Here is a 23,704-nt window from a genome sequence, read left to right on the forward strand (position 1 = left end):
AGCCAAATGCATCTACATATCAATCAAAAAGAGATGCTAGCTGTTCAGAATGCCCTGACAGCCTTCAGAGATTTACTCCATCCAGGACAACTACTGATAAGGACGGACAATACTATAGTCATGTGGCACATAAACAAGCAGGGAGACACACATTCCTACCCCCTCTGCAGACACGCCATGACTTTATGGAACACAGCATTGACTTATCAAGTACACCTGCAAGCACAATTCGTGCCAGGAAAGAACAATACTCTGGCAGACGAACTAAGCAGAAACCTTACGGATCCCCATGAATGGAAACTGGATCCACTAGTCTTCAGCATGATAATAAAAGAATGGGGATGCCCAGACGTAGATCTATTTTCTTCCCCTCACAACTGCCAACTACAGAAATTCTGCACAAGGACTTATCACAAGCAAGCATGGAAAGTGGATGCTCTATCATTCAGCTGGAAAAGTCTAACAGTATATGCCTTTCCTCCTCTGCCTCTCCTCCCCAAGATACTCCTAAAGGTCAGACAAGAGAAGCCAAGAATGATCTTGATTGCCCCAGACTGGCCATGCCAGCACTGGTACCCAATCCTAAAACACTTGTCTGAAGGCCCAGCCTGGATACTGCCTCTTATTCCTCACTTACTGACTCAGCAAAACAATCAGATTCTGCACAGCCAACTCAGGACCCTAAATCTGGTAGCATGGCGGATAATGTAACCATTCAAAACTCTCCTCTCTCTAAAGCAGTGATGGATGTTATTTTGGAGGCCAGGAGGCCCAGTACCGGAAAATCTTATGCAGACAAATGGAAAAGATTCTGTGCTTGGAACCAGGCACAAGGACTTGACACATCTGTACCAAATATTCCTCAGATTTTACAATACCTAACTGAGATGCTGGACAAAGGCCTATCCTTTTCATCAATTAAAATTCATGCCTCAGCCATTTCAGCTCATTACAATATGGAACCTCCTATTTTTTCCCATCCATTGATAAGGCAGTACCTCAGAGGGGCCAAAAACATAAGACCTCCAAGAAGAGCCACAATACCTGCATTGGACCTCAATTATGTCTTGGAAAAACTCACACTGCCGCCTTTTGAGCCAGCCAATATAGCTGATATAAAGTTTTTATCTTGGAAAACAGCTCTGCTCCTAGCAATAACTTCTGCAAGACGAGGTTTCAGAGTTACAGGCACTCATGGATGTGGAACCTTTCATCATTTTCCACCCAGACAGGGTTTCTCTAAGAACGAACCCTACTTTTATGCCTAAGGTAGTGTCCAGTGTGGCCCTCATCCAAACTATTCATCTGCCTACCTTTTATTCAAACCCACAGAATAAGGGTGAGAGACTTCTGCATTCTTTGGACATACACAGACGACTACGCTTCTACTTGGACAGAACTAAAGCTTTCAGAAAAACTGAGCAACTTCTAGTGGCATATGCTGTAGCATCTCAAGGAAAGCCTATCTCAAAACAAACTATTTCAAAATGGATAGGCCACTGCATTCGTTTCTGCTACTCACAACATGGCAAATCAGTGCCCAAGGCCATTAGACCTCATTCTACCAGGGCAGCAGCCACTTCAGCAGCCTTTCTCAGAGGAGTACCAACCAAAGACATTTTAGAGGCTTCAACTTGGAGTTCAGTGCACACTTGTACAAAGCACTACCATTTACCTCTCTACTGTAAATTCAGAGCAGGCTTCTCCACTGCAGTTTTGCAAGGCCTTATAGCCTCTCCTAATCCTCTTTAGGACCAGCCACCCAGCCTTAGCTTTGGGATTCAACCCAAGAGTAATGACTGCAACAGTGAAACACGATGAAAATAGTACAGTTGTGTACCTACCATAAATGCAGATGTTCGAGTGTATTCACTGTTGCAGTCCAGGTTACCCACCCTCCATCCCCCTCTTTGCTGGGACTTACCTATACTTCTCTATCTTATTTAACCAATGTGGTGTATTTGCTTGTAGATGAAGGAAATGTTTATTTATTGCATGCATTATTATTGGCATAATATTTTTAGCCTATTTTGGGAGCACCTGACATCTGGGGCAAGAAAAACTGAAGAAATTGGCGTCAGTTGCATCTTTTATACCCCTGGCACACTGACGTCAGGGAAGAGGCGACAGCAGCCGATGCCGGACCCAGACTTTGGAATTCTGGCCGACTGTGGGTCGCCTGCCAGCAGGATAACCCAAGAGTAATGACTGCAACAGTGAATACACTCGAACATCTACATTTATGGTAGGTACACAACTGTACTTTTTCTTAGTTCGGGTACATGTAGCAGGATTTTACATGAGGGTTCTGCAGTGGATGCTTGCAGTAAAGTTGTCTATAAGACATCACCCTTTGACTACTACTGATTCAAATTACAAATGTTTGCAGAAAACACCTAGCCTTGTGGATTCACACAGAAGTTTCTTAGGGGCCACCCTTTTATCCCTTCTACACCCAAGGCCACAGTAACTGTCTCCCAGCTGGGGGGGGCTTTACTTGGGAAGGATAGTCCAAGGAATATGGTCTCAGGTGGAGGCTAATCTTCATATCAAATGCACCAAAAATGAGAGCAGTCCTATTAGAGTTGCAGGCTTTTCAATATGTTCTCCCTCTAGGTATGGTTTCTATTGAGACAGACAGTGTCAGTGGTCTGATACGTAAACAAACAGGGAGGAACCTGATCCTGCCCCTTGTGTCGAGAAGCAATGAGAATGTGACACTGGGAAAGCTCTTCCAGAGATTTTCTATTCTGAGGAAGCCTAGCTTACTGGCAGACAAACTGAGCAGGTCCATCTTACTCCTTCGTGTGTGGTCTGTCAGTTTGTTAGTGGCGAAAATGATATTTAACCACTGGGGCCGAACATGCTGCAGTCTCTTCACTTCTCCCTCATTTCCAAATGCAGCATGTTCACTGGTGCCGAACATGCTGCAGCCTCTTCACTTCTCCCTCATTTCCAAGTGCAGCATGTTCTTTGCCCTAATCCCTCCAGAGGGGAAATCACTGAGAGGCACACTGGTCACAAATGGCCGTTCGGTCTTTCATTCCTAACATTTTTCAGAAAGCATTTCAGCGAAAGGACAAAATAATCTTCGTTTCCTCATTCTGGCCTCAACAAATATGGTCTCCCTTCCTGTGGCCTCATCTAGTTCACCTTACTTGGGTTTTGGATCTTTCTCAGGACTTTCTATCTCAACCATCTGGTATTCCTCACCCAAATGTACGGACTCTCAAGTTGACTGCATGGTTTTTCCACTTCCAGTGATGCCTGGGCAGTCCAGGCTTTCATTCTCTGTTCTTCATATCCTTACATCATCCCAAAAAGATTCAACTAGAAAGATTTATAAGAGCAAATCCATTTGAGCTCTTGGCACCTCATCCACCTATGGAAACGAGTCATTCTCAGCATCTATTCCACCTGTTCTTGACTTTGTTGCTTCCAGTTTTAAAAGTGGAGATATTTATTCTACCATAAAGGTCCAACTTGCTACCATTTTTAATTTTCACTTAGGAGAGAACCATTCATGTTCTTCGTGTTTCACTGTTGCATTCATCACATTTGGGTTATCTGCTTGCAGTAGCCCTCAGTCGGCCTGATTATCAAAGTCTTGGGTCCTGCGTCGGTTGCTGTCTCATCTTCCGTGACATCAGGTAGTTGGGTATAAAGCATGCAGCTGACACCATTACATCAGTCTTTCTTGCCGTGTGATGCCCGAAGCAGAAGCAGTTTGCAAGTGCTGGTCAGCCGACTCCTGAAATTTTCATTTTCGAGTTTCAGAACCGAAGTCTTAAGTACCTCATTGGGGAAACTTTTTCTTGCTCTAAGCAGATGTCAGTAAAAGTCAATAATTGTATTTCTTTTGGAAAGCAAATACCTCATAGATTTTCATTCGTACTGTATTCCTTGCCTAGGCCCTGACCATGACATACCTCGCTGTCAGTTTTGTGCCTTATTTAAACCACAAACTATTCGTCGTCGGTACATTTTCGCTTCTAAATATTTTGCTACTTTGTTCAGTTATCCAGATATGTCTTCAGTAAGCCACCCGACTATTGACATTCCGAAAAAACTCAAAGATAAAGGCAGAGGCAGGCCGCCTAGGTCCAAAGCTGCCGACGATGCTTCTCCTAAGCTAGTCGCCAGTTCACCGGTACTCAGTGAGGGGCTTTCGTAGCCCCTGATACCCGCTACTTCAGATTCGCAGGTCTCTACTGAGACCCATTCGGAGTCCGGTATGCCGCAAGATGCTTCATCTGTGGAACCTGTGGATGTCTCTGCCTTGGATGGGTCCGGAGCTGCTGTGCAGGCACCGGCTTCTGAGGGTGTATTCAGGCCTACTGACTTGCATTTTAAACCAATGCCATCTTCTTCTTCTAGGCCTAAAACTGGAACCATGCCTAGGAAACCGACGCCCAGAGCGCATGGTCAGGCTTCTATGCCTAAAAAACAAATGATCAGAATGGCTGAAGACCTTATTACTTTAATCAGGGAAAGCCAACCTTCCCCCTGTAAGAGACCTAGGACTGAATTTGCTTATGATACTTCTGACCAGGATTCAGAAATTTGTCTTCTCCTGATGACCAGGATTTACACTTATCTACCTATGAGGATTCTGATGCAGAGGACTCTATTCCCTCTGCTTTACCCCCAGAGGATTTTTCTTTTGATGAAACCTTGCATACTCTTAGGGAACATTTTCACTGGGAAAGCCAGGATTACTCTGATTCTAAAAAGAGGCTTAGAGATTTCTTACTCTTGCCCCAACACTGGCCTTTAGCTATCCCTCCTGTGCTGGACATTGTTGACGATGCCTTTTCGGAATCTAGCTTGGCCCCTGACTCTCTACCTCCTGCTCCCAGAAAATCTGATAGATATTACAGGCTTCCTGATTCTCAGAAGTTCCTTTTTAAAAATCCTACTGCGGACCCTGAGACCATTTCACAGGGACCCAAGGGCATTAAGGCTACTACTGCCAAAAATCCTACCCCCTCTGATAGAGATTCCAGGGCCCTGGATAGATGGGGTAAGAAGGTATACACCTCTGCAACCTTGGCCATCAGGGCCTTAAATTGCCAGTTTCGTATGTTTAAGTATCAGCAACATATTGAATTGCTTAAACAGAAAATGATGTTGATTCCTGATTGTGCTGAAAATAAGGATTTACAGGATTTAATGCATTCTGCTGAACAGGTTGGAAAACATACTTTGCAATGTGGTTTTAATTCACTAGAGGCATCTTGCAGGGCTGCTGTCACCGGGTCTGTACTTAGAAGGCATGCGTGGCTTAAGGAGCAATCTTTGCCAGATCCTGTTTAAACTAAATTGCTGGATGATCCCTTAAATCAGGACTGCCCGTTTGGCGACAAAGCAGAAGTAGTTCTTAAAAAGATGGAGGAAAAAGCAAATCTATGCAAACTGTTAAAGATTTCTTACAAGTGCAGCCTCCTAGATTTAGTAGGCATTGGCCCTCAAAAAATTGGTCCTTTCCTGCCTCTTCCAGGCCTTCTCAGTTCAAACCCAGAACCAGCAGAACACCCAGGCTTCAGTCCCAGGGTACGCACAGGACTAAGCAGTGGGGGGTTCCCACTTCCAAATCAGGGAGTAGTAAGACTCCCCACTATGGTAAGCTGTCTCAATGACTTAACTTTAAAACTTCCAAGCACTTCTCAATTGACTGCTCCTTTAGGGGGAAAGATTGCTCTGCAATCAAAAAACTGGGAACTCATTACCCAGGGCAAATGGGTTTTAAACATAGTTTCCCAATGTTACAGATTTCACTTCCACACGCTACCATCCCCAAACGGTTGGCCAGATCTACCCCCAAATCAGTGGGCAGAGACTCAAAAGCAAGTACTCTGTGTCTTAAGATTAAAGGCTATTCGGACTGTACCAGAAGAGGAAAAGGGACAAGGTTTCTACTCAAGACTTTTCCTGGTACCTAGAAAAGACAACTCATGGCATCCTATCCTGGACCTGTCTATCATAAACACCTTTTTGGTGATTCCAAAATTCAAGATGCTAACTCTTCATCAGTTGCTTCCCATGATAGGCAAAGATGCCTGGTTGGCAACAATGAATTTAAAGGAAGCCTACCTGCACATCCCAATCAGGGAGTCTTGCAGAAAATACCTACGCTTCAAAGCAGGCTGCATGCACTATCAGTTCTCTGCACTGCCCTTTGGCGTATCTACTGCGCCCAGGGTATTCACAAAGTGCCTAGCTCCAGTCATTGCATTTTGCAGGCAAAGAAATATTCCAATATACCCATACCTGGACGATTGTCTAATTCAGGCAGAAAGTCAGGACATACTTCTGAATCATCTGACATTTGTACCAAAAGGTGTTAACTTGTCTGGGGTACACCATAAATGAAAAGAAATCACATCTTTTACCCTGTCAATAAATTATATTCCCGCGAGCAAGCTTGAACACAATTTCCCAGATGGCTTTCCTCACACCAGAGAAACAAATACATTTGACAACTTACTTCAAACTAGTGGCAACAAAAACACTGCTATCTGCAAGGTAAATACTGCAAGCCTTTGGGTTCATGGCCTTGTGCATTGTATTAATTCCATATGCAAGACTGCATATGAGGAAACTACAATGGTATCTAAAAAGCCTATGGTGTCAACATTCTCAGGATCTAGAAGCAATGATTCTTATCATACCTTGCCTATGGTTAGAATTCCTTTGGTGGGCAGAAGCCTGCCACCAAAACAAGGGACTACCATTCACTCTACCCCCTGCCACCCAAACCCTAACAACAGACGCATCAGACTATGCATGGGGGGCTCACATGTTGGGGGGGGGGCTCACCTGACAGGGAAGTGCATTCAGGGCAAATGGAACCCAAGTCAAATGCACCTGCATATCAATCAAAAAGAAATGTTAGCTGTACAGAATGCTCTGACAGCCTTCAAGGACCACATTCTTCCAGGACAATTAATGGTAAAGATGGACAACAATTCTTTCCCCCTCTGCAGACTAGCCATGCCTCTGTGGAACACAGCCTTGAGCTACCAAGTGTACCTACAGGCTCAATTCCTGCCAGGAAAACTAAATACAGTGGCAGACGAACTAAGCAGAAATCTCATGGACCCACACAAGTGGAAACTGGAACCAAAGATTTTCAACATGTTGATCAACAAATGGGGGATCCTGGATATAGACCTGTTTGCCTCCCTGCTGAACTACCAATTGCACAAATTCTGCACAAGGACTCCCTACAAACAAGCTTGGAAAGTGGATGCCCTGTCCTTCAGCTGGAAAAATCTATCAGTTTATGCCTTTCCTCCTCTGCCTCTCCTCTCCAAAGTGCTACTAAAGATCAAACAGGACAAACCAAGGATGATACTGATTGCACCAGACTGGCCATGCCAACACTGGTACCCCCTCTTGCGCAGTGTGTCACAGCTGGCCCCATGGCACCTACCTCAGACCCGTACCCTGCTGTTTCAGCAGGAGAACCAGATTCTGCACCCCCAGCTTCAAACCCTGAATCTGGCAGCCGGGCTAGTTGCCTAATCTGTCAGTTAACATCCCTCAGTAAACAGTGTTGGATATCATTTTGGAGGCAAGGAGGCCTAGTACTAGAAAATCTTATGCTGAAAAATGGAAAAGATTCTGTGCCTGGAACCAAACTCAAGGGATGGCCACAACAGCGCCCAATTTACCTCAGATTCTTCAATACTTAACTGAGATGCTTCACAAGGGCTTTTCCTTTTCCTCCATCAAAATTCACGCCTCAGCCATTTCAGCTCATTACAACACAGAACCACCCCTCTTTTCTCACCCACTGCTCAAGCAGTTCCTCAGAGGGGCCAAAAACGTAAGACCACCCAGGAGAGCCCCAGCTCCAGGCTGGGACCTTAATTTTGTATTGGAAAAGCTCACTCTTCCCCTTTTTGAGCCAGCTGCAACTGCAGAGTTAAAATTCCTTTCTTGCATATTGTTGCCAAAATATAAGCTCACTCTTGTAGAATTTGAGATATTTGCTTGTTCCATGTCATATAAAGTTATTTCAGATTCAGAGTAGGCATTTTTTTTCCCCTGAGATCACAGGATGATGTTTTGTAGGTCACAGCTGCTGAAATAGGGGCTGTCCTGCATAAAGAACAAGTGGTGATGGAATGCTATGTATCTAATGACCTTAACTAAGTAAAAGAGAAAGAAGAAAAATGTGCATACAGCCCATCACATATGTACTTCTGCTGAATTTCCACTGTATTTTGCTGCATCCTAGTGCCATAATAGCATGAGTATGCATATGTTAAAAACTATCATTATATAACTATCATTGTATTATATCTCCTCACCAGAGATATTTGCTATGACTTCAACTTCATATCAATGGACCCATGTTTTTGTTGCTTCGTTTTCTTTGCTAAACACATATATATTGTGTCTTGTGTGCAGTAACTTAAGTTGGATTTTTCTTCTTGCTTTCCACTATAAAGGGAGTTTGTTCATTTGGACTAAAAACAGGCAGGACATTGTAAACAGTCTGCACAGGAGATTAGAAACTAAGTGGTATGGAATACACTAAAGTGTTCATATTTAAATACACACACACACACACACACACACACACACACACACACACACACACACACACACACACACACACACACACACACACACACACACACACACACACACACACATACATCTGAGAGTGTAGGTATTTATATATGTATGTGTGTGGTGTGTATGTGCATGTATATGTGTATGCATATGTATATATATATATATATATATGTATATATATATATATAGGACTGCGGTGGTGGTGCTGTGGTAGCATTGTCGTCTCATAGCAAGACGTTGTCCTGTCGATTCTCAGCTAGAGCGTCTTCTGTGTGGAGGCATACGTGAATGGGGCGTGCATTCGTTGAAGGTTGTGCATCAGGGCTGGTAACCCGGTATGTAAAAATCCAATACCAATCATTAGCGGACCGGAGTTCCACTGTGGCGACCCCTAACCGGGAAAAGCCGAAAGACACAAACAAACAATATATATATATATATATATATATATATATATATATATATGTATGTATATATATATATATATATATATATATATATATGTATGTATATATATATATATATATATATGTATATATATAGTGTATGTGTGAAAAAACTTAAAACACTGTCATCTTTGTTAGTATGTCTGGCAGGAGATTTGTGCATATTCTTAGACTAACTTTTATGCCAGCATGCTTATTTGTGAAAATGTAAAAAATTTTAAAATGTTGAGTATTTTTCTGTTTGAACAGAACACTTAAAGAATCTGCCACTGCTTTGATACACTTCTAACTGTGCATGTTTGAGAGAGACATTTTAAAGTGCTGTAGAGAATCAGCTGAGCAGTTAGTGATGTCATTGGAATATTCCTCCTTGCTAGGAGATGATTTAAACAGCTGATGGACAGAAAAAGAATCATTTTTTACAATTGACTGTTATATTTTGAATATGTCAGTTTAGACTGCTGAAGACAGTTGAGACTGTGAAGCTTTGCAGTTTAAGTACTGAGCAGTCAGTGAACACCAAGAAAAGGGAACTCCCTAAGAAAACTCTAAGCTTGCCTTGGCCTTGCTATTATATCTTAGAGTAGATCAGGGACAGTATTTCTTTAGTTAGATCAGGAAAGTTTAGTTATTAAGATAGAGTTTTTCTTATAGGTTCATAGGTGTTTGCTAGGCTAATGGCCAGAGGGGCCTTTTTAAGCCTAGCCATGCATCCCAAATCTCTGACAAGTTCTGATACCCTTGATAAATGTAAGCATGGGCCTGGGAGATGAGCCATTTACCGATTACTTGAGTCCTTTAGAGACATGGTGCCAAACCAGTGATGAATTTACGGTTTCTCATCCAGTTGTCCAAGTTGCACTTGAATTGGGTTAGGGAGGAACTCTGCTTCACATGGATGGGGGAGCCTCTGGGATACATACCTATCTCTCCAGCAGGTCCTATTTATATCACAAGCAAGGTTTAAATCTTTAGAACGGATAATTCTGGTGCTGTTTGTTTTGTGGATATGCTGGAGGCCCATCAAAGTGGGGTCTGACAATGTCTTGTATGCCAGGCATAGATCTCCCCTCAAAAGCATGTAGGAGACAGACTATAGGGATAGGGCCTTGAGGCAGTCTGCATAGGACATTTTACTTGCGCTCTGTATTCATTTAGTGAGGAACCTCTCTGGATGTTCCAACTGTTGGATATGCCTGCTTAGGTACATACCAAAGGGGGCATTGTACTCCATGATAGGTCTGATGAATGCCGAATACAGTGGAACAATGACTTCCTTGGACTTAGATGCCATACCTTTGTTTATAAGTTGCACAACATAGAATGATTTCCTCACCACTGTAGATATGTGATGGTCAAAGGCTATATTACTATCTGTGTGTGTCCCTAATTACTGGGTCAACTCTAAGGGGTGTGTTGTCAATATGATAGTTACCAGGGATAGATGACTTCCCAAAGGATACTGTTATGCATTTCTTGGCATTTAATTTTAGTCCATGGCTCTGGCACCTGTTGTTTGTCTGTGTCACCCCCTCCTGGAGAATATTTGTGTCAGTGTGAGATTCCGTGGCAGCTCCTAATTTGCAATCATCTGCAAATGTATTCAGCCAGAGACCACTGACATTGGCCTTGACTTCTGAGAAGTAAATGCCAAAAAGGAGCGGTCCAAGGACTGATCCCTGAGGGACTCCACTTGTGACTGGTGTCTTTGTAGAGGTGGACTCCCCAATTCTAACTTCCTGGGTCCTGTCTGTGAGTCAGTTGGCTATCCACTGGGTGACATATGGGTTTGTACCTAACCTCTTGAGTTTGTCAACAATGCCTGAGTGTGGTATTGAGTCAAATGCCTTGCCCAGGTCAAGGTAGGCAGTGTGAATGATTTTGCCATCATCCATTGCTTTGGTAACCTCAAAGAAGTCTGTCAGGTTGAGTAGGTATGATTTGCCGTTGATGAAACCAAACTGAGTTGGGTCCAGTGTCTTGAGGTTACTGTATCTCTGTTGATAATCTCCATAATAATTCTTTCCATGGCTTTACATATAAGACTAGTGAGACTTATGGGTCTGTAGTTACCAGTGTCTGTAGATGGCTCACTTTTGTGCAGAGGGATCACTGTTGCCTTTCTCCATTCATGAGGCACAAAACCTGTTTGGAGGCTACAGTTAAATAATAATTCCAGAGGCCCTAATCGGTCATGTTTCATGCTATTTAGAATGTATCCTGGGATATTGTCTGGGCCCATTGTGCAGTGTTCTTGGTCTTAGAGCATTAAGGACCTGTTCCCTTTTGATAGTAGGGGGAGTTGTATATGGTATTTCCTGAGGGGAGGGTTGAGGGGGAGAGAGGGGTAAAGTTGGTGCTGAATTTATCAGCTAGGAGATTTGCTATATCTTCTAGCTCAGTATAGGTGGCTCCATTTACAATGAGCTCTGCACACGATTGTGTATTGCCTTTGAGGTTGTGGACATAGTTAAATAATGCTTTGTGGTTACCCTTAGCCTGGGAGACCAAACTTAGCTCAAATTTGGCTTTGGTAGACTTTTTGTCCTCTGAGTTATTTTTATTTAGTTTGAGAGAGCTTGTATCCTGCTGGTTGCTGCACCCCCTAATTTTTGCCATGATTTTCTTCCTCGTGTTATATTGAGTTTGTTCTGTACTTCTTCCTGGTGGGTATGGATGCCTCTATACAGCTGCTTGTACAGGGTTTCTGTGAACAGTTCTACATTGGCAATAGTGTTCTCAGGGTTTATGGGGGCTTGAAATTTTGCCAGGTTCTCCCTTAATAACAGGAGGTTAGCTTTAGAATAGTTCCTGAATATTCCATGTTTAGCTGGGGGTCCAGGTTTTATTTTTTACTTCAAAGGAGACCATTTTGTGGTCTGACCTTACCAGGGAAGGCATTACAGTAGGGGGTGTGCAGCAGACTCCCATATTAGTGATAACCAGATCCAGTATGGCTGCACCTCTGGTTGGTGGGTGGCTATCTGGTCCACTGAGTTTGTGTTTGCAAAATCAAGGAATTTCTGTGCATGTATGTTTGGTGTCGTATAGGATTTCCAGTTAATAGTGGGGTAATTAGTCACCCATGAAAATAATATTGGGTTGTATGGTTAGTGTTTCTAATACGTTTAAATATATAGTATGGGTTTCCTGGGTCATAGAGGGGGACCTATAGCTTGCAAGGAAGTGGTACTGGATTTTACCTATGGTGATTTGAACATGGAGCAGCTCAAGTGCATTGTCCTGTTTGACCCTCTTTGAAGTATATTTATTTTTTATGTAAATAGAGACACCTCCACCTTTAGTCCCTGCCTGTGAAGTACCTGGCCTAAAAGTGTGGAAGGCATTATAACCTTGTACTGTTGGTGTGCTCTCCGCAGCTTTAAACTATGAATACCTTAATTTAAACTTGAATAATGGATTCCTGTCTTGCAGTTTGATTTACATTTTTGGTGATTGAATTCTAATGTTTATTGAGAGTTATTGATTTTCAATTTTGTAATAATTTTTACTTATTGTTAAATGTTTTTCATTATTTTACACTGTGGCTGGAAACCAGTGTTTTTCTTTAGAGATTAGAGAGTGCTTCTACCTGTTTGATACTCTCCAGGTCACCCCGAGGCCTAGCTGTTCTGGTCATAGCTATCATTTATTTTGATAATTAATTTTCATAGTTGGACACCCCTTTTGAAGTGCATGAAGATCCTCTGATTGGTGGCAGCGTTTCTGTATTTATTTTGGGGAAGAGAGACAGCTGGAAATCTGTGTCAGGCTTTCCCAGAAGTGTTTAGATTTGTGAGATTTATGTTTACTTTGAGTGTGTATGTGTGTGTAAGGGGTCTTAAACTGGAACACTTTGCTCTGAAGTGTGTAATAAGAAATTTCATTTGGGTGGACAGAGATATATAGTCCAGACCCAGAAAATTAGAGCATGCTCCTTTTATGCTCTTCGGGGAAAATTGTGAAAAATTACTTTTGTTTAAGTGGCAATCTCATGTTGGAGTCAGTAGTGAGAATTGAAGCTCCTTCGTTACTGACCCAAGATAGTAAGGGATGTCACATTAATTGGCGGCAGTTCTGTGGGATATAGCCAGACGTCACCATATGTATACACACACACACACACACACACACACACACACACACACACACACACACACACACACACACACACACACACACACACACACACACACACACACACAGATGTTAAACCAATTACCTGTTTGTGGAATTCTGTAGAGCAGTCAAACAAAGCATAGTGAAAGTGAGGTCCTGTAAGTTTATTTAAAAAAAGCAGCAGTAAGGTTCTCTAAGTCTAATTTATTTGAACATGTATTTATTTTTGTAGGTATATACCTTTTCTGTGACTGCTTCGTATTGTTACATTCATTCATCCATACCCTGTTGGTGTCCATGTGGAAAAAGAGGCACGTGCCAATGATCATGGCTATCAGCTTGCAAGATCATGTCTTTTGTGTGCTCCTAACTGTCTTGCTTCCTTGTAGTACACAATGTTTACACTTCCACAGCAGTGTCTACAGAGCTGGCGTGTGGTGGAGACATGGTTGTACACACAGACATACCCCAAATCTATCTACCCTGCCACATGCTACTTAGAAGGCCAAATACTGTCATCAGTCCCTTCCTGCTGCTTGCTGTGCCACACAGTTTACACTAGGTGGCAACCAAGTGACATGAACTGCTCACCTCCCCTAAGATAAGCCAGCCACAGCTACTTAATCACATTAGAATATACCCAGTTCCAGCTGTTCTGCAGCTGCTGGACTGTTTACTTGAACCAGGATCATTAGGACTAATGTGATGGTCCGTCCCCTTGTGCCATGGAGTGGGTTCTTCCATGAGTATTTAGAGCATTGCTATATCTTAAAGCATATGGTTGCTAAAGTTCTCCAACCCTTAATAGGTGATGCATCACAGTTGTAATGTATTGACTTTGACAGTGTGCAGTACTAAAAATACGTTACTGTGGTTTTAATATCTGTTTTCTTTTTTAACCTTTTGAAGGTTTTACCTTGGTGGACCAACAAGTGTGCGTGGTTTCAGTATGTACAGCATTGGGCCCCAGAGTGAAGGTTTGTACTTTCAACAAACAGCAGTGGATGAATCATACCATTACCTGCAGATGTTACACAGACTTGTTGTTTCCACGTATATGATGTTTGTGCTTTATGGCAAAGATGCAGTAGTTACGGTTTGAATTGTTTGCTGAATTTAATGTGCGTAATCCTTTAGTTTAATTTGTGTTACTACTGATAAGACGTACTTTGACTATTGCAAAAGAAACTGTTTATTTCAGGCCTGGCACTTTGCATATATATGTGTGTGTGTGTGTGTGTGTGTGTGTGTGTGTGTGTATATATATATATATATATATATATATATATATATATATATATATATATATATATATATACACACACACACACAGATTTTCTATATGTATGCATATATTTATATATGTATTTTGTGTGGCATGCCTATATATATGTGTGTGTGTGTGTATTATATGTATATATTTATATATATATAATGTATATATGTTTATAAATATATATATATATATATATATATATATATGTGTGTGTGTGTGCGTATGCATATATTTATATATGTATTTTGTGTAGCATGCTTGTGTATATGTGTGTGTTATGCACACACACACACACACACATATATATATATGTATTATATATATATATATATATATATATATATATATATATATATATATATATATATATATATATATATTTATATATATATGTATTTTATATATATATATATTTATATATATATAATGTATGTATATATTTATTTTTATATATATATATAGATATATATATATAATGTATACTTATGTATATGTATAATGTATGTATATTTATGTATATGTATAATGTATGTATATTTATGTATAATGTATATATATTTATATATATGTGTAACGTGTGTGAATATATATATATATATATATATATATATATGTATATATATATGTATATATATATATATATATATATATATATATATATATATATATACATGTATATATATATATATATATATATATATATATATATATATATATGTATATATATATATATATATATGTATATATATATATATATATATAAAATACATATATTTATATATGCAAATATTTATATATTGTTTGTGTCTTTCGGCTTTTCCCGGTTAGGGGTCGCCACAGCAGAACTCTGGTCCGCTAATGATTGGTAGTTGATTTTTACGTGCAGAGTTACCAGCCCTGACACACAACCTTCAACGAAGGTACACCCATTCACGCATGTCTCCACGCAGAAGACGCTCTAGCTGAGAATCGAATCGGACAGCGTCTTACTGTGAGGCGACAACGCTACCGCAGCACCACCACCGCGCATGTAAATATGTGTGCGTATAAGAGAGAGATGTGACCATGTATGTAAATGTGATATATGTACATGTACAAGCGTATACACACGTACTCATACAGTGGATATAAAAAGTGTACACACTCCTGTTAAAATGCCAGGTTTGTGTGATATAAAAAAATAAGACCACAATAAATCATTTAAAAAATTTTCCCACCTTTAATGTTACCTATAACCTGTACAATTCAATTGAAAAACAAACAAATCTGTTGTGCACACCCTTAAACTAATACTTTGATGATACACTTTTTGATTTAATTACAGCATTCAGTCTTAATTGGGTGAGCTAGTAAAGATGTGCAGCAGGTAAGGGTGATAAAGGATAATGAGGGAAACGTACTCATAGGCGAGGAGAGTGTGTTGAGTAGATGGAAAGAGTACTTTGAGGGGTTGATGAATGAAGAGAATGAGAGAGAGAGAAGGTTGGATGATGTGTGGATAGTGAATCATGAAGTGAAGTGGATTAGCAAGGAGGAAGTAAGGATAGCTATGAAGAAAGGGGAGGCTGTTGGTCCAGATGACATACCTGTGGAAGCATGGAGGTGTTTACGTGAAATGGCAGTGCAGTTTAACTAGATTGTTTAATGAAATCTTGGAAAGTGAGAGGATGCCTGAGGAATGGAGAAAAAGTATTTTGGTACCGATTTTTAAGAATAAGGGTGATGTGCAGAGCTGTAGTAACTGCAGAGGGATTAAACTGATCAGTCACAACATGAAGTTATGGGAAAGAGTAATGGAAGCTAGGTTAAGAAGGGAGTTGATGATTAGTGATCAGCAGTATGGTTTCATGCCAGGAAAGAGCACTACAGATGCGATGTTTTCTCTGAGAATGTTGATGGAGAAGTACAGAGAAGGTCAGAAGGAGTTGCATTGTGTCTTTGTGGATTTAGAGAAAGCATATGACAGGGTGCCTAGAGAGGAGTTGTGGTATTGTATGAGGAAGTCGGGAGTGTCAGAGAAGTATGTAAGAGTGGTACAGGATATGTACGAGGGTAGTGTGACTGCGGTGAGTTCTGCGGTGGGAGTGACGGATGCATTTAAGGTGGAGGTGGGATTACATCAAGGATCAGCTCTGAGCCCTTTCTTATTTGCAGTGGTGATGGTCAGGTTCACAGACGAGATCAGACAGGAGTCCCCGTGGACTATGATGTTTGCAGATGACATTGTGGTCTGTAGTGAGAGTAGGGAACAGAGAGAAGAGGAATGAAGGTCAGCAGGACTAAGACAGAATATATGTGTGTGAATGAAAGGGAGGATAGAGGAATGGTGAGGATGCAGGGAGTAGAAGTGGCGAAGGTGGATGAGTTTAAGTACTTGGGATCAACAGTTCAGAGCAATGGTGAGTGTGGAAGAGAGGTGAAGAAGAGAGTACAGGCAGGATGGAGTGGGTGGAGAACAGTGTCAGGAGTGATTTGTGACAGACGAGTACCAGTAAGAGTGAAAGGGAAGGTCTACAAGAGGGTAGTGGGACCAGCTATGTTATATGGGTTGGAGACAGTGGCATTGACAAAAAGGCAGGAGTCAGAGCTTGACGTGGCAGAGTTGAAGATGTTAAGATTTGCACTGGGTGTGACGAGGATGGACAGGATTAGGAATAAGTATATTAGAGGGTCAGCCCAGGTTGGAAGGTTTGGAGACAAAGCCAGAGAGGCAAGATTATGTTGGTTTGGACATGTGCTGAGGAGGGATGCAGAGTATATTGGGAAAAAGATGCTAAGGATGAAGCTGCCAGGTAAGAGGAAAAGAGGGAGGCCTAAGATAAGGTTTATGGATGTGGTGAAAGAGGACATGCAGGTGTTTGGTGTGACAGAGCAAGATGCAGAGGACCGGAAGAAATGGAAACAGTTGATCTGCTGTGGCGACCCCTAACAGGAGCAGCCGAAAGAAGAAGTCTTATTAGGTACACACTTGCCATCAATTAAAGAGACTGATTAACCCCAAATAAAGTTCAGCTGTCTTAGTAGGATTTTCCTGACATTTATGCAGTTGCCTGCTACAGCAAAAGCCATGGTTCACAGAGAGCTTACAAAGCATCAAAGTCATTGTTGAACGGTATCAGTCAGGAGAAGGGTACAAAAACATTTTCACAGCATTGGATATACCATGGAAGACAGTGAAGACAGTCATCAAAAAGTGGAGAAAATATGGGACAACAGTGATGTTGCAAAGAACTGGATGTCTCTCCAAAATAGATGAAAAGACAAGACGAAAACTGGTCAGGGAGGCTGCCAAGAGACCTACAGCAGCACTGAAGGAGCTGCAGGAATTTCTGGCAAGTACTGGTTGTGTACTGCATGTGACAACAATTTGCCGTATTCTTCATATGTCTGGACTGTGGGGTAGAGTTGCGAGACGGAAGCCTTTTCTTACACAGAAAAACATCCAGGCCCATCTAAAATTTGCAAAACAGTACATCAAATCTCCCAAAAGCATGGGGAAAATGTGTTGTGGTCTGATGAGACCAGGTTTGAACTTTTTGGTCACAATTCCAGAATGTACGTTTGACGCAAAAACACTTCGCATCACCAAAAGAACATCATCCCCACTGTGAAGAATGGTGGTGGCAGTATCAAGCTTTGGGGTTGCTTTTCTTCAGCTGAAACTGGGGCTTTAGTCAAGGTGGAGGTAATTATGAACAGTTCCAAATACCAGTCGCTTTTGGCCCAAAACCTTCAGGCGTATGGTAGAAAGATGAAGAGGAATTTCACCTTTCAACACGACAGTGACCCCAAGCATGCATCCAAATCAAGAAAAGAAAGAAGAAAATTAAAGTTTTGGAATGGCCCAGCCAGAGCCCAGACCTAAATCCAATAGAAAATCTGTGGGGATGACCTGAAGAGGGTTGTGCACAAGAGATGCCCGAGCAATGTGACAGATTTGGAGTGCTTTTGCAAGGAAGAGTGGACAAATACTGCCAAGTCAAGATGTGCCATGCTGATAGACTCCTACCCAAGAAGACTGAATGCTGTAATTAAATCAAAAAGTGCAACCAGCTTATTGTATGTTTTTTTTTTTTATATTTGTTCTCCTAACAGATTTGTTTGTTTTCAATTGAATTGTACAGGTTATAGGTCACATTAAAGGTGGGCAAAGTTTTGAAATAATTTATTGTGGTCTCATTTTTTGATATCACAAAAGCCTGGCATTTTAACAGGGGTGTGTACACTTTTTATATCCACTGTATGTGTGTGTAGATTATTACTTCGAGGGTTATGTAAGCTGTCAGCATTGATCATGCTGTTCATATAGCTTATCTTGATATGACCAAAGCATTCAATACCACACTTTATGCCAGAATTGTAAGTAAACTATCATCCTTAGCTATAGACCCGTACATGATAAAATGGATTGCCAGTTGGCTGAAAAACAGGACCCACATAGTTTTTTTTGGCTGGTTCCTCTTCAGATAGTGCTAAGATAACCAGTGGAGTTCCTTGGTGGTCTGTACTGGATCCTGTACTGTTTGGCATCTATTTTTTCTTTTCTCAGAAATAAGCAGGACATCTCATTAATGATGTCTGTCTAGATATACTCACCTTTTAGTTAATACCTCATGGATGAAAAATTGGCTTAAATTAAACTCTGAAATGTCACTTAGAATTTACAGTAAAGATAACTCTGCCTTGCAAAATGAAAAGGTAGTCAGAGACCTGGACATTTGGGTTGTCAGTTACATCTCCTTTGATTATCACATGGCAGCTGTTGTCAAAAATCCTTCTTATTAGCACAAGTATTAGCCAAAGGTATTCTGTCTAGATCCAAAGATGTTATTGTCGCCGTGTATTTTGCACTGATCAGACACATTATGTATTGCAGCACGCCATGTGATGTCTCAGTCACTTCTCGCAATTGACATCTCGTAGCTACCATAATGGTTAAAGTCTTTGTCTCCCATACATAAGTTACATGTTTCAATCCTTACCTGTGGCCAATGCTTGTTTGGGAGTTTGAATGTTCTCCCTGTGTCTCTGTGGGAGTTCCTCCCACCTCCTAAAAACATGGTGAGTATTTCCATTTCAAACTTACCCAAGAACTGAGGTGTGTGCAGCAGCACAGACTCTACATAGTTCTGTATAGGGGAAGAGTTAGACCAACCATTTTGGGCAGATACTGTGGTGCACAGTATCCCCAAGATAGGAGAATGCAGATCACAGACTGCACGCAGTGGCAGGGCTAGCCAGTTGATGATGTAAAATATGTCTCTGGGTGATTCAGGTGTGTTGACTAATGTAGCCAAATAGGCATGGGTATTTAGCAGTGATAAGTCGGTTGAGGACCCAGCCTACTCTGACCTGTGCTTGGGTTACCTAGGATAGCTCTGTTGAGCTAAAGCTGGACATAAAGCAAATCAGCCTGCCAAACATGAACTAAGAATTGCTCTTGTGGTCTCCCTGACAGGATGGAGTGTGGAAGCGGATGACATGATGATGAGGAGGCTTGCTATCCTGTACATTCAGGAGACAAGATGGAAGGGCAGTGCAACAAAGTCACTTGGCTTGGGGACCAGAGTGTACTACACAGGAGGAGGACAAACTAGAAATAGTGTGGGAATTGTGGTGAGAAAGAGGCTTCAGAAGGCACTGAGGGATGTCATCAGAATTGGTGACAGACAATTGCAGTCAAACTCCAACTTAATGACAGGGAAAAATATTCATAATCTCAACCTATGCCCCACAGCAGGGTTGTGATAATAAAGAAAAGAATGGATTCAGATAGTAGTTACAGGACCTACTAGATAAAGCAGAACACCATGAATTGGTGTTGATAATGGATGACCTTGACGTACATATCAGGACAGACAGAACAAGATACAAGGACTGCCTAGGTCCGCATGGGTGGGGCAACAGAAAAAGAGAAGGAGAGGCCATTCAAGACTTCTGTCTGGTGAATTCTTGTTAGTAGCAAACACATGATTCAGAAAGAGATAGTCGCAAAATCCCATACAAAAATGACCAGCTTCAACTCAGGTAGATTTCTTCCTTGTAAGGAAATGCATTGGCATAGAATTGGCAATTGTGAAGTCATCCCCAGTGAAACAGTTGGCCACAGCATAAAACACTTGTTACCACAATCAGCTGAAAGCAGTCATCGGAAAAGGCTCTAAGGTCAACAGAAAACAGGCTGAAGATGTGGAAGTTGCCCAGAGAGAAAGTGCCGCGATTCAAGGAATTGCTGAGGCTCTAGCACTTTAAGAAGAAGAGGAAATAGAGTTGAAGAATTGTAGTGCCTCTAAACAATATGTGTTAGGACTACAAAACAGGTATGCGGCAGAGCCAAGTATGGAAATAAGGTACTTAAGAAAAGTTGGTGGTGGAATGCAGGAGTCCAGGAAGTCATCAGATAGAAAAGCCGGGCAATGATAGGAAGGAATACTAAGAGACTAAGAAAAGACTTGCAGTGTCACAGAACAAGGCGTCAGAGGCACTCTACCAGCTTCTGGAAAGTGATTCAGTAGATGGCATAATGAGACTGTATCAGATTGCAAGGCAAAAACAAAAAGATTAAGAAAATAGGGATTCCGGCGTGTAGCCCGCCCTGCGAGCTACATCGCCGAACCCAAATGGCTGCAGCGGCACTTTTCCGTAGTGCAATACGGCTGAAAAGCTGTAAGCTATGTACGGGCAAAGGCAACCGTACCGGATGTGTAACACATTCCTTATTTACATTCAAGGAATGCATTTAGTGAAGTATTTATTTATTCTGTTACATCCGGTACGGTTGCCTTTGCCCGTACATAGCTTACAGCTGCAGTGGCTAGGCTTTTCAGCCGTATTGCACTACGGCAAAGTGCCGCTGCAGCCATTTGGGTTCGGCGATGTAGCTCGCAGGGAATTGTCCTGCGGGCTACACGCCGGAATCCAGAAAATAGTCATGCACCATTCTTAATGGATGCCAGCAGCAACCATCTTGCCAGTCAACAGGATATTGGAGGCAGATGGAAAGAGTAATTCCAGCAGCTTCTGAGCAAAGAAAACCGCACAGAAGCTGTACTGCCCCAGACACAGCCTGCAATGAAAGAAAATGAAGAGCCCAGCATAGAAGTAAGAACATCACTAATAAAAATAGTCAGGGAAAGCAGCAGGCTCAAATGAGATCACAGTGGATATGATAACGATGTTTGGTGAGATGGGGGGAAATGGCTGCTGAGGGTACTCATAGCAGTGTGGAGAGAAAGGCTGGAGAATAAGCATACTAGTGCCAGTGTTCAAAAACAAAGGGACATTTACAACTGTGAGCAGTACAGCGGTAACTGCTGTCATATTGCATGAAAGTTCTGGAGAGGGTTATTGATAAAGGAATATGCAGAGTAGTTGAAAGTAAGATGGGAGATGAGCAGTTCGGATTCAGATCGGAATGCAGCACAACTTACCTGATGTTTGCAATGAGACAGAGAGTTGAGAAGAAGCTAGAGATGAGGAGAAAGTCCAACTAGGGATTCCTAGACTTGGAGAAAACATATGAATAGGTCCCAAGAAAGCTGATTTGGGCAACAATGCAGTGGTTCAAAGTTCTAGAATTAGTGTTAACTTTGTACAGGGATCCAGTGACTCAAGTGTGAACAGTGTTCTGTCTCACAGAGGGGTTCCCATTGAGAGTGGGTCTGTATAAGGGTTTAACTCTGAGCCCACTGTTGTTCACACTGGTGATGGACTGTATTAGAAAACAGACTGGAAGGGACAGATCAACAAAGTTGCTGTATGGAGATGATGTGGTATTACTGTTAGACTCTAAGCAAAGGATAAAGACATGGAATACAAAACTGAAGGCACACAGGATGAAACTGAGTTACAGATAAGACCGTTGTAATAGGAACAAACAGTGGACATCAAAAGAAGCTGAGAATTGAGATAGAAGGGAAAATAGTGGACCAGGTAACTGCTTTAGGTATCTGGGAGAGCGAAAGTCTGAGTGAAGAGATCAAAGCTGGAATCAGAGGAGCTGCAGCCAGTTGGCACAGACTATTAGGTGTAGTATGTGACAGAAGAATGCCAAAGAAGCTAAAAAGAAAGGGGTACAAAACAGTGATGTGACCATTACTACTGTATGGTACAGAAACCTGGGCATTAAAGCAGTTGATGAAACTAGAGGTTCTGGAGATGAAGTATCTGAGATGGGTGGTAAGATGCACACTGTGGAACAGATGAGGAAATTAGAACATACCAGAAGCCAACGTCGCTTCCATTGTCGAATAGGTCAAAGAGAACAGATTACAGTGGTTCAGGCACATATGCAGAAAAGCAGAAGAAGGTCTAGCGAAGATGATGTGGGACAGACTGGAAGAAGACAAGAGGAAGCAAGGGTGTTCAGCAAAGAGGTGGATGGATTGTGTCAGAGAAGACCTGCAACATTTAGGCAAGATTGTTGAAGAAGATAGGAGTGTGGCATTGAATAGAGAGAGAGAGATGGCAACAGCTGACACAAAACTCTGACCCCTTGTAGAAAATGGGGAAAAGGGGGTTGATAACACCTCAACAAACTCGAAAGCCCCAGAAGTTCCTATCAAAAAAGATCTCTGGGCTTAAGAACTTTAGATCTGATGTTGTAATTTTCATTCTTTCCTCAACAAATGAGTTTGGATCCGACTCAACCCCTTTTTCCAGCTAGTGGAACACTGAAAGCTCTTGGTCTCCTCCCTTACCCATAACGCACCAGTCCTGTACCATATTTCATATCTCGTTTTTCACCTTCACTTAGACATGGTCACTGACTAGGTCTTGAGTTAGAACTTAATTATAATGACTACAAGGAGCTATATACACATATAACTATCTTCTTTTTTGACTACATCCTCCCTTACTCTTTCTACACTATTTTTAGTGTATCTGTGTCGATACCGTTGTTGGTATTTTTCTTTACTTTTCCCTTTCCCTTACCTTTATGGTAAACTTTTGAAATTACCATTGCTGACAATACTTTCCCTTTTGTTTGTAATTGTCCAAAAAAAAACTTCTTAATATTTTGTCTGATGTTCTTCATGTTTCACTGTTGCAATCATCACATTTTGGTTATCCCTGCCAGGGTAGCCCTCAGTCAGCCCGAATACCAGAGGCTTAGTATTTCTGCATCGATTGCTGTCTCTTCAGGACTGACGTCAGGTCGTCAGTAGTATAAAGTAAGGCAGCCGACACCATTACATCAGTCTTTCTTGCCGAGAAGCAGAAGCAGTTCGCACAAGTGCTGGTCGGCCGCTACCTGAGTTTTTGTTTTCCAAAT

The 23,704-nt window shown here is 41.7% G+C and overlaps 1 protein-coding gene across 1 annotated transcript in view; it reads left to right on the forward strand.

The window, feature by feature from the left end:
• Nucleotides 1-23,704, forward strand: part of SAMM50 (SAMM50 sorting and assembly machinery component) — a 1,314,985-nt gene that overhangs the window by 949,862 nt on the left and 341,419 nt on the right. The window contains exon 12 of the mRNA XM_044088615.1: nucleotides 14,064-14,131. Coding sequence (XP_043944550.1) covers nucleotides 14,064-14,131 — 68 coding nt within the window. The remainder of the gene's footprint in view (nucleotides 1-14,063; nucleotides 14,132-23,704) is intronic.

This window comes from Protopterus annectens, chromosome 11.part0 (assembly GCF_019279795.1).
Source record: "Protopterus annectens isolate FY-2018-M chromosome 11.part0, PAN1.0, whole genome shotgun sequence".
In the NCBI taxonomy this organism is placed as follows: Eukaryota; Metazoa; Chordata; order Ceratodontiformes; family Protopteridae; genus Protopterus; species Protopterus annectens.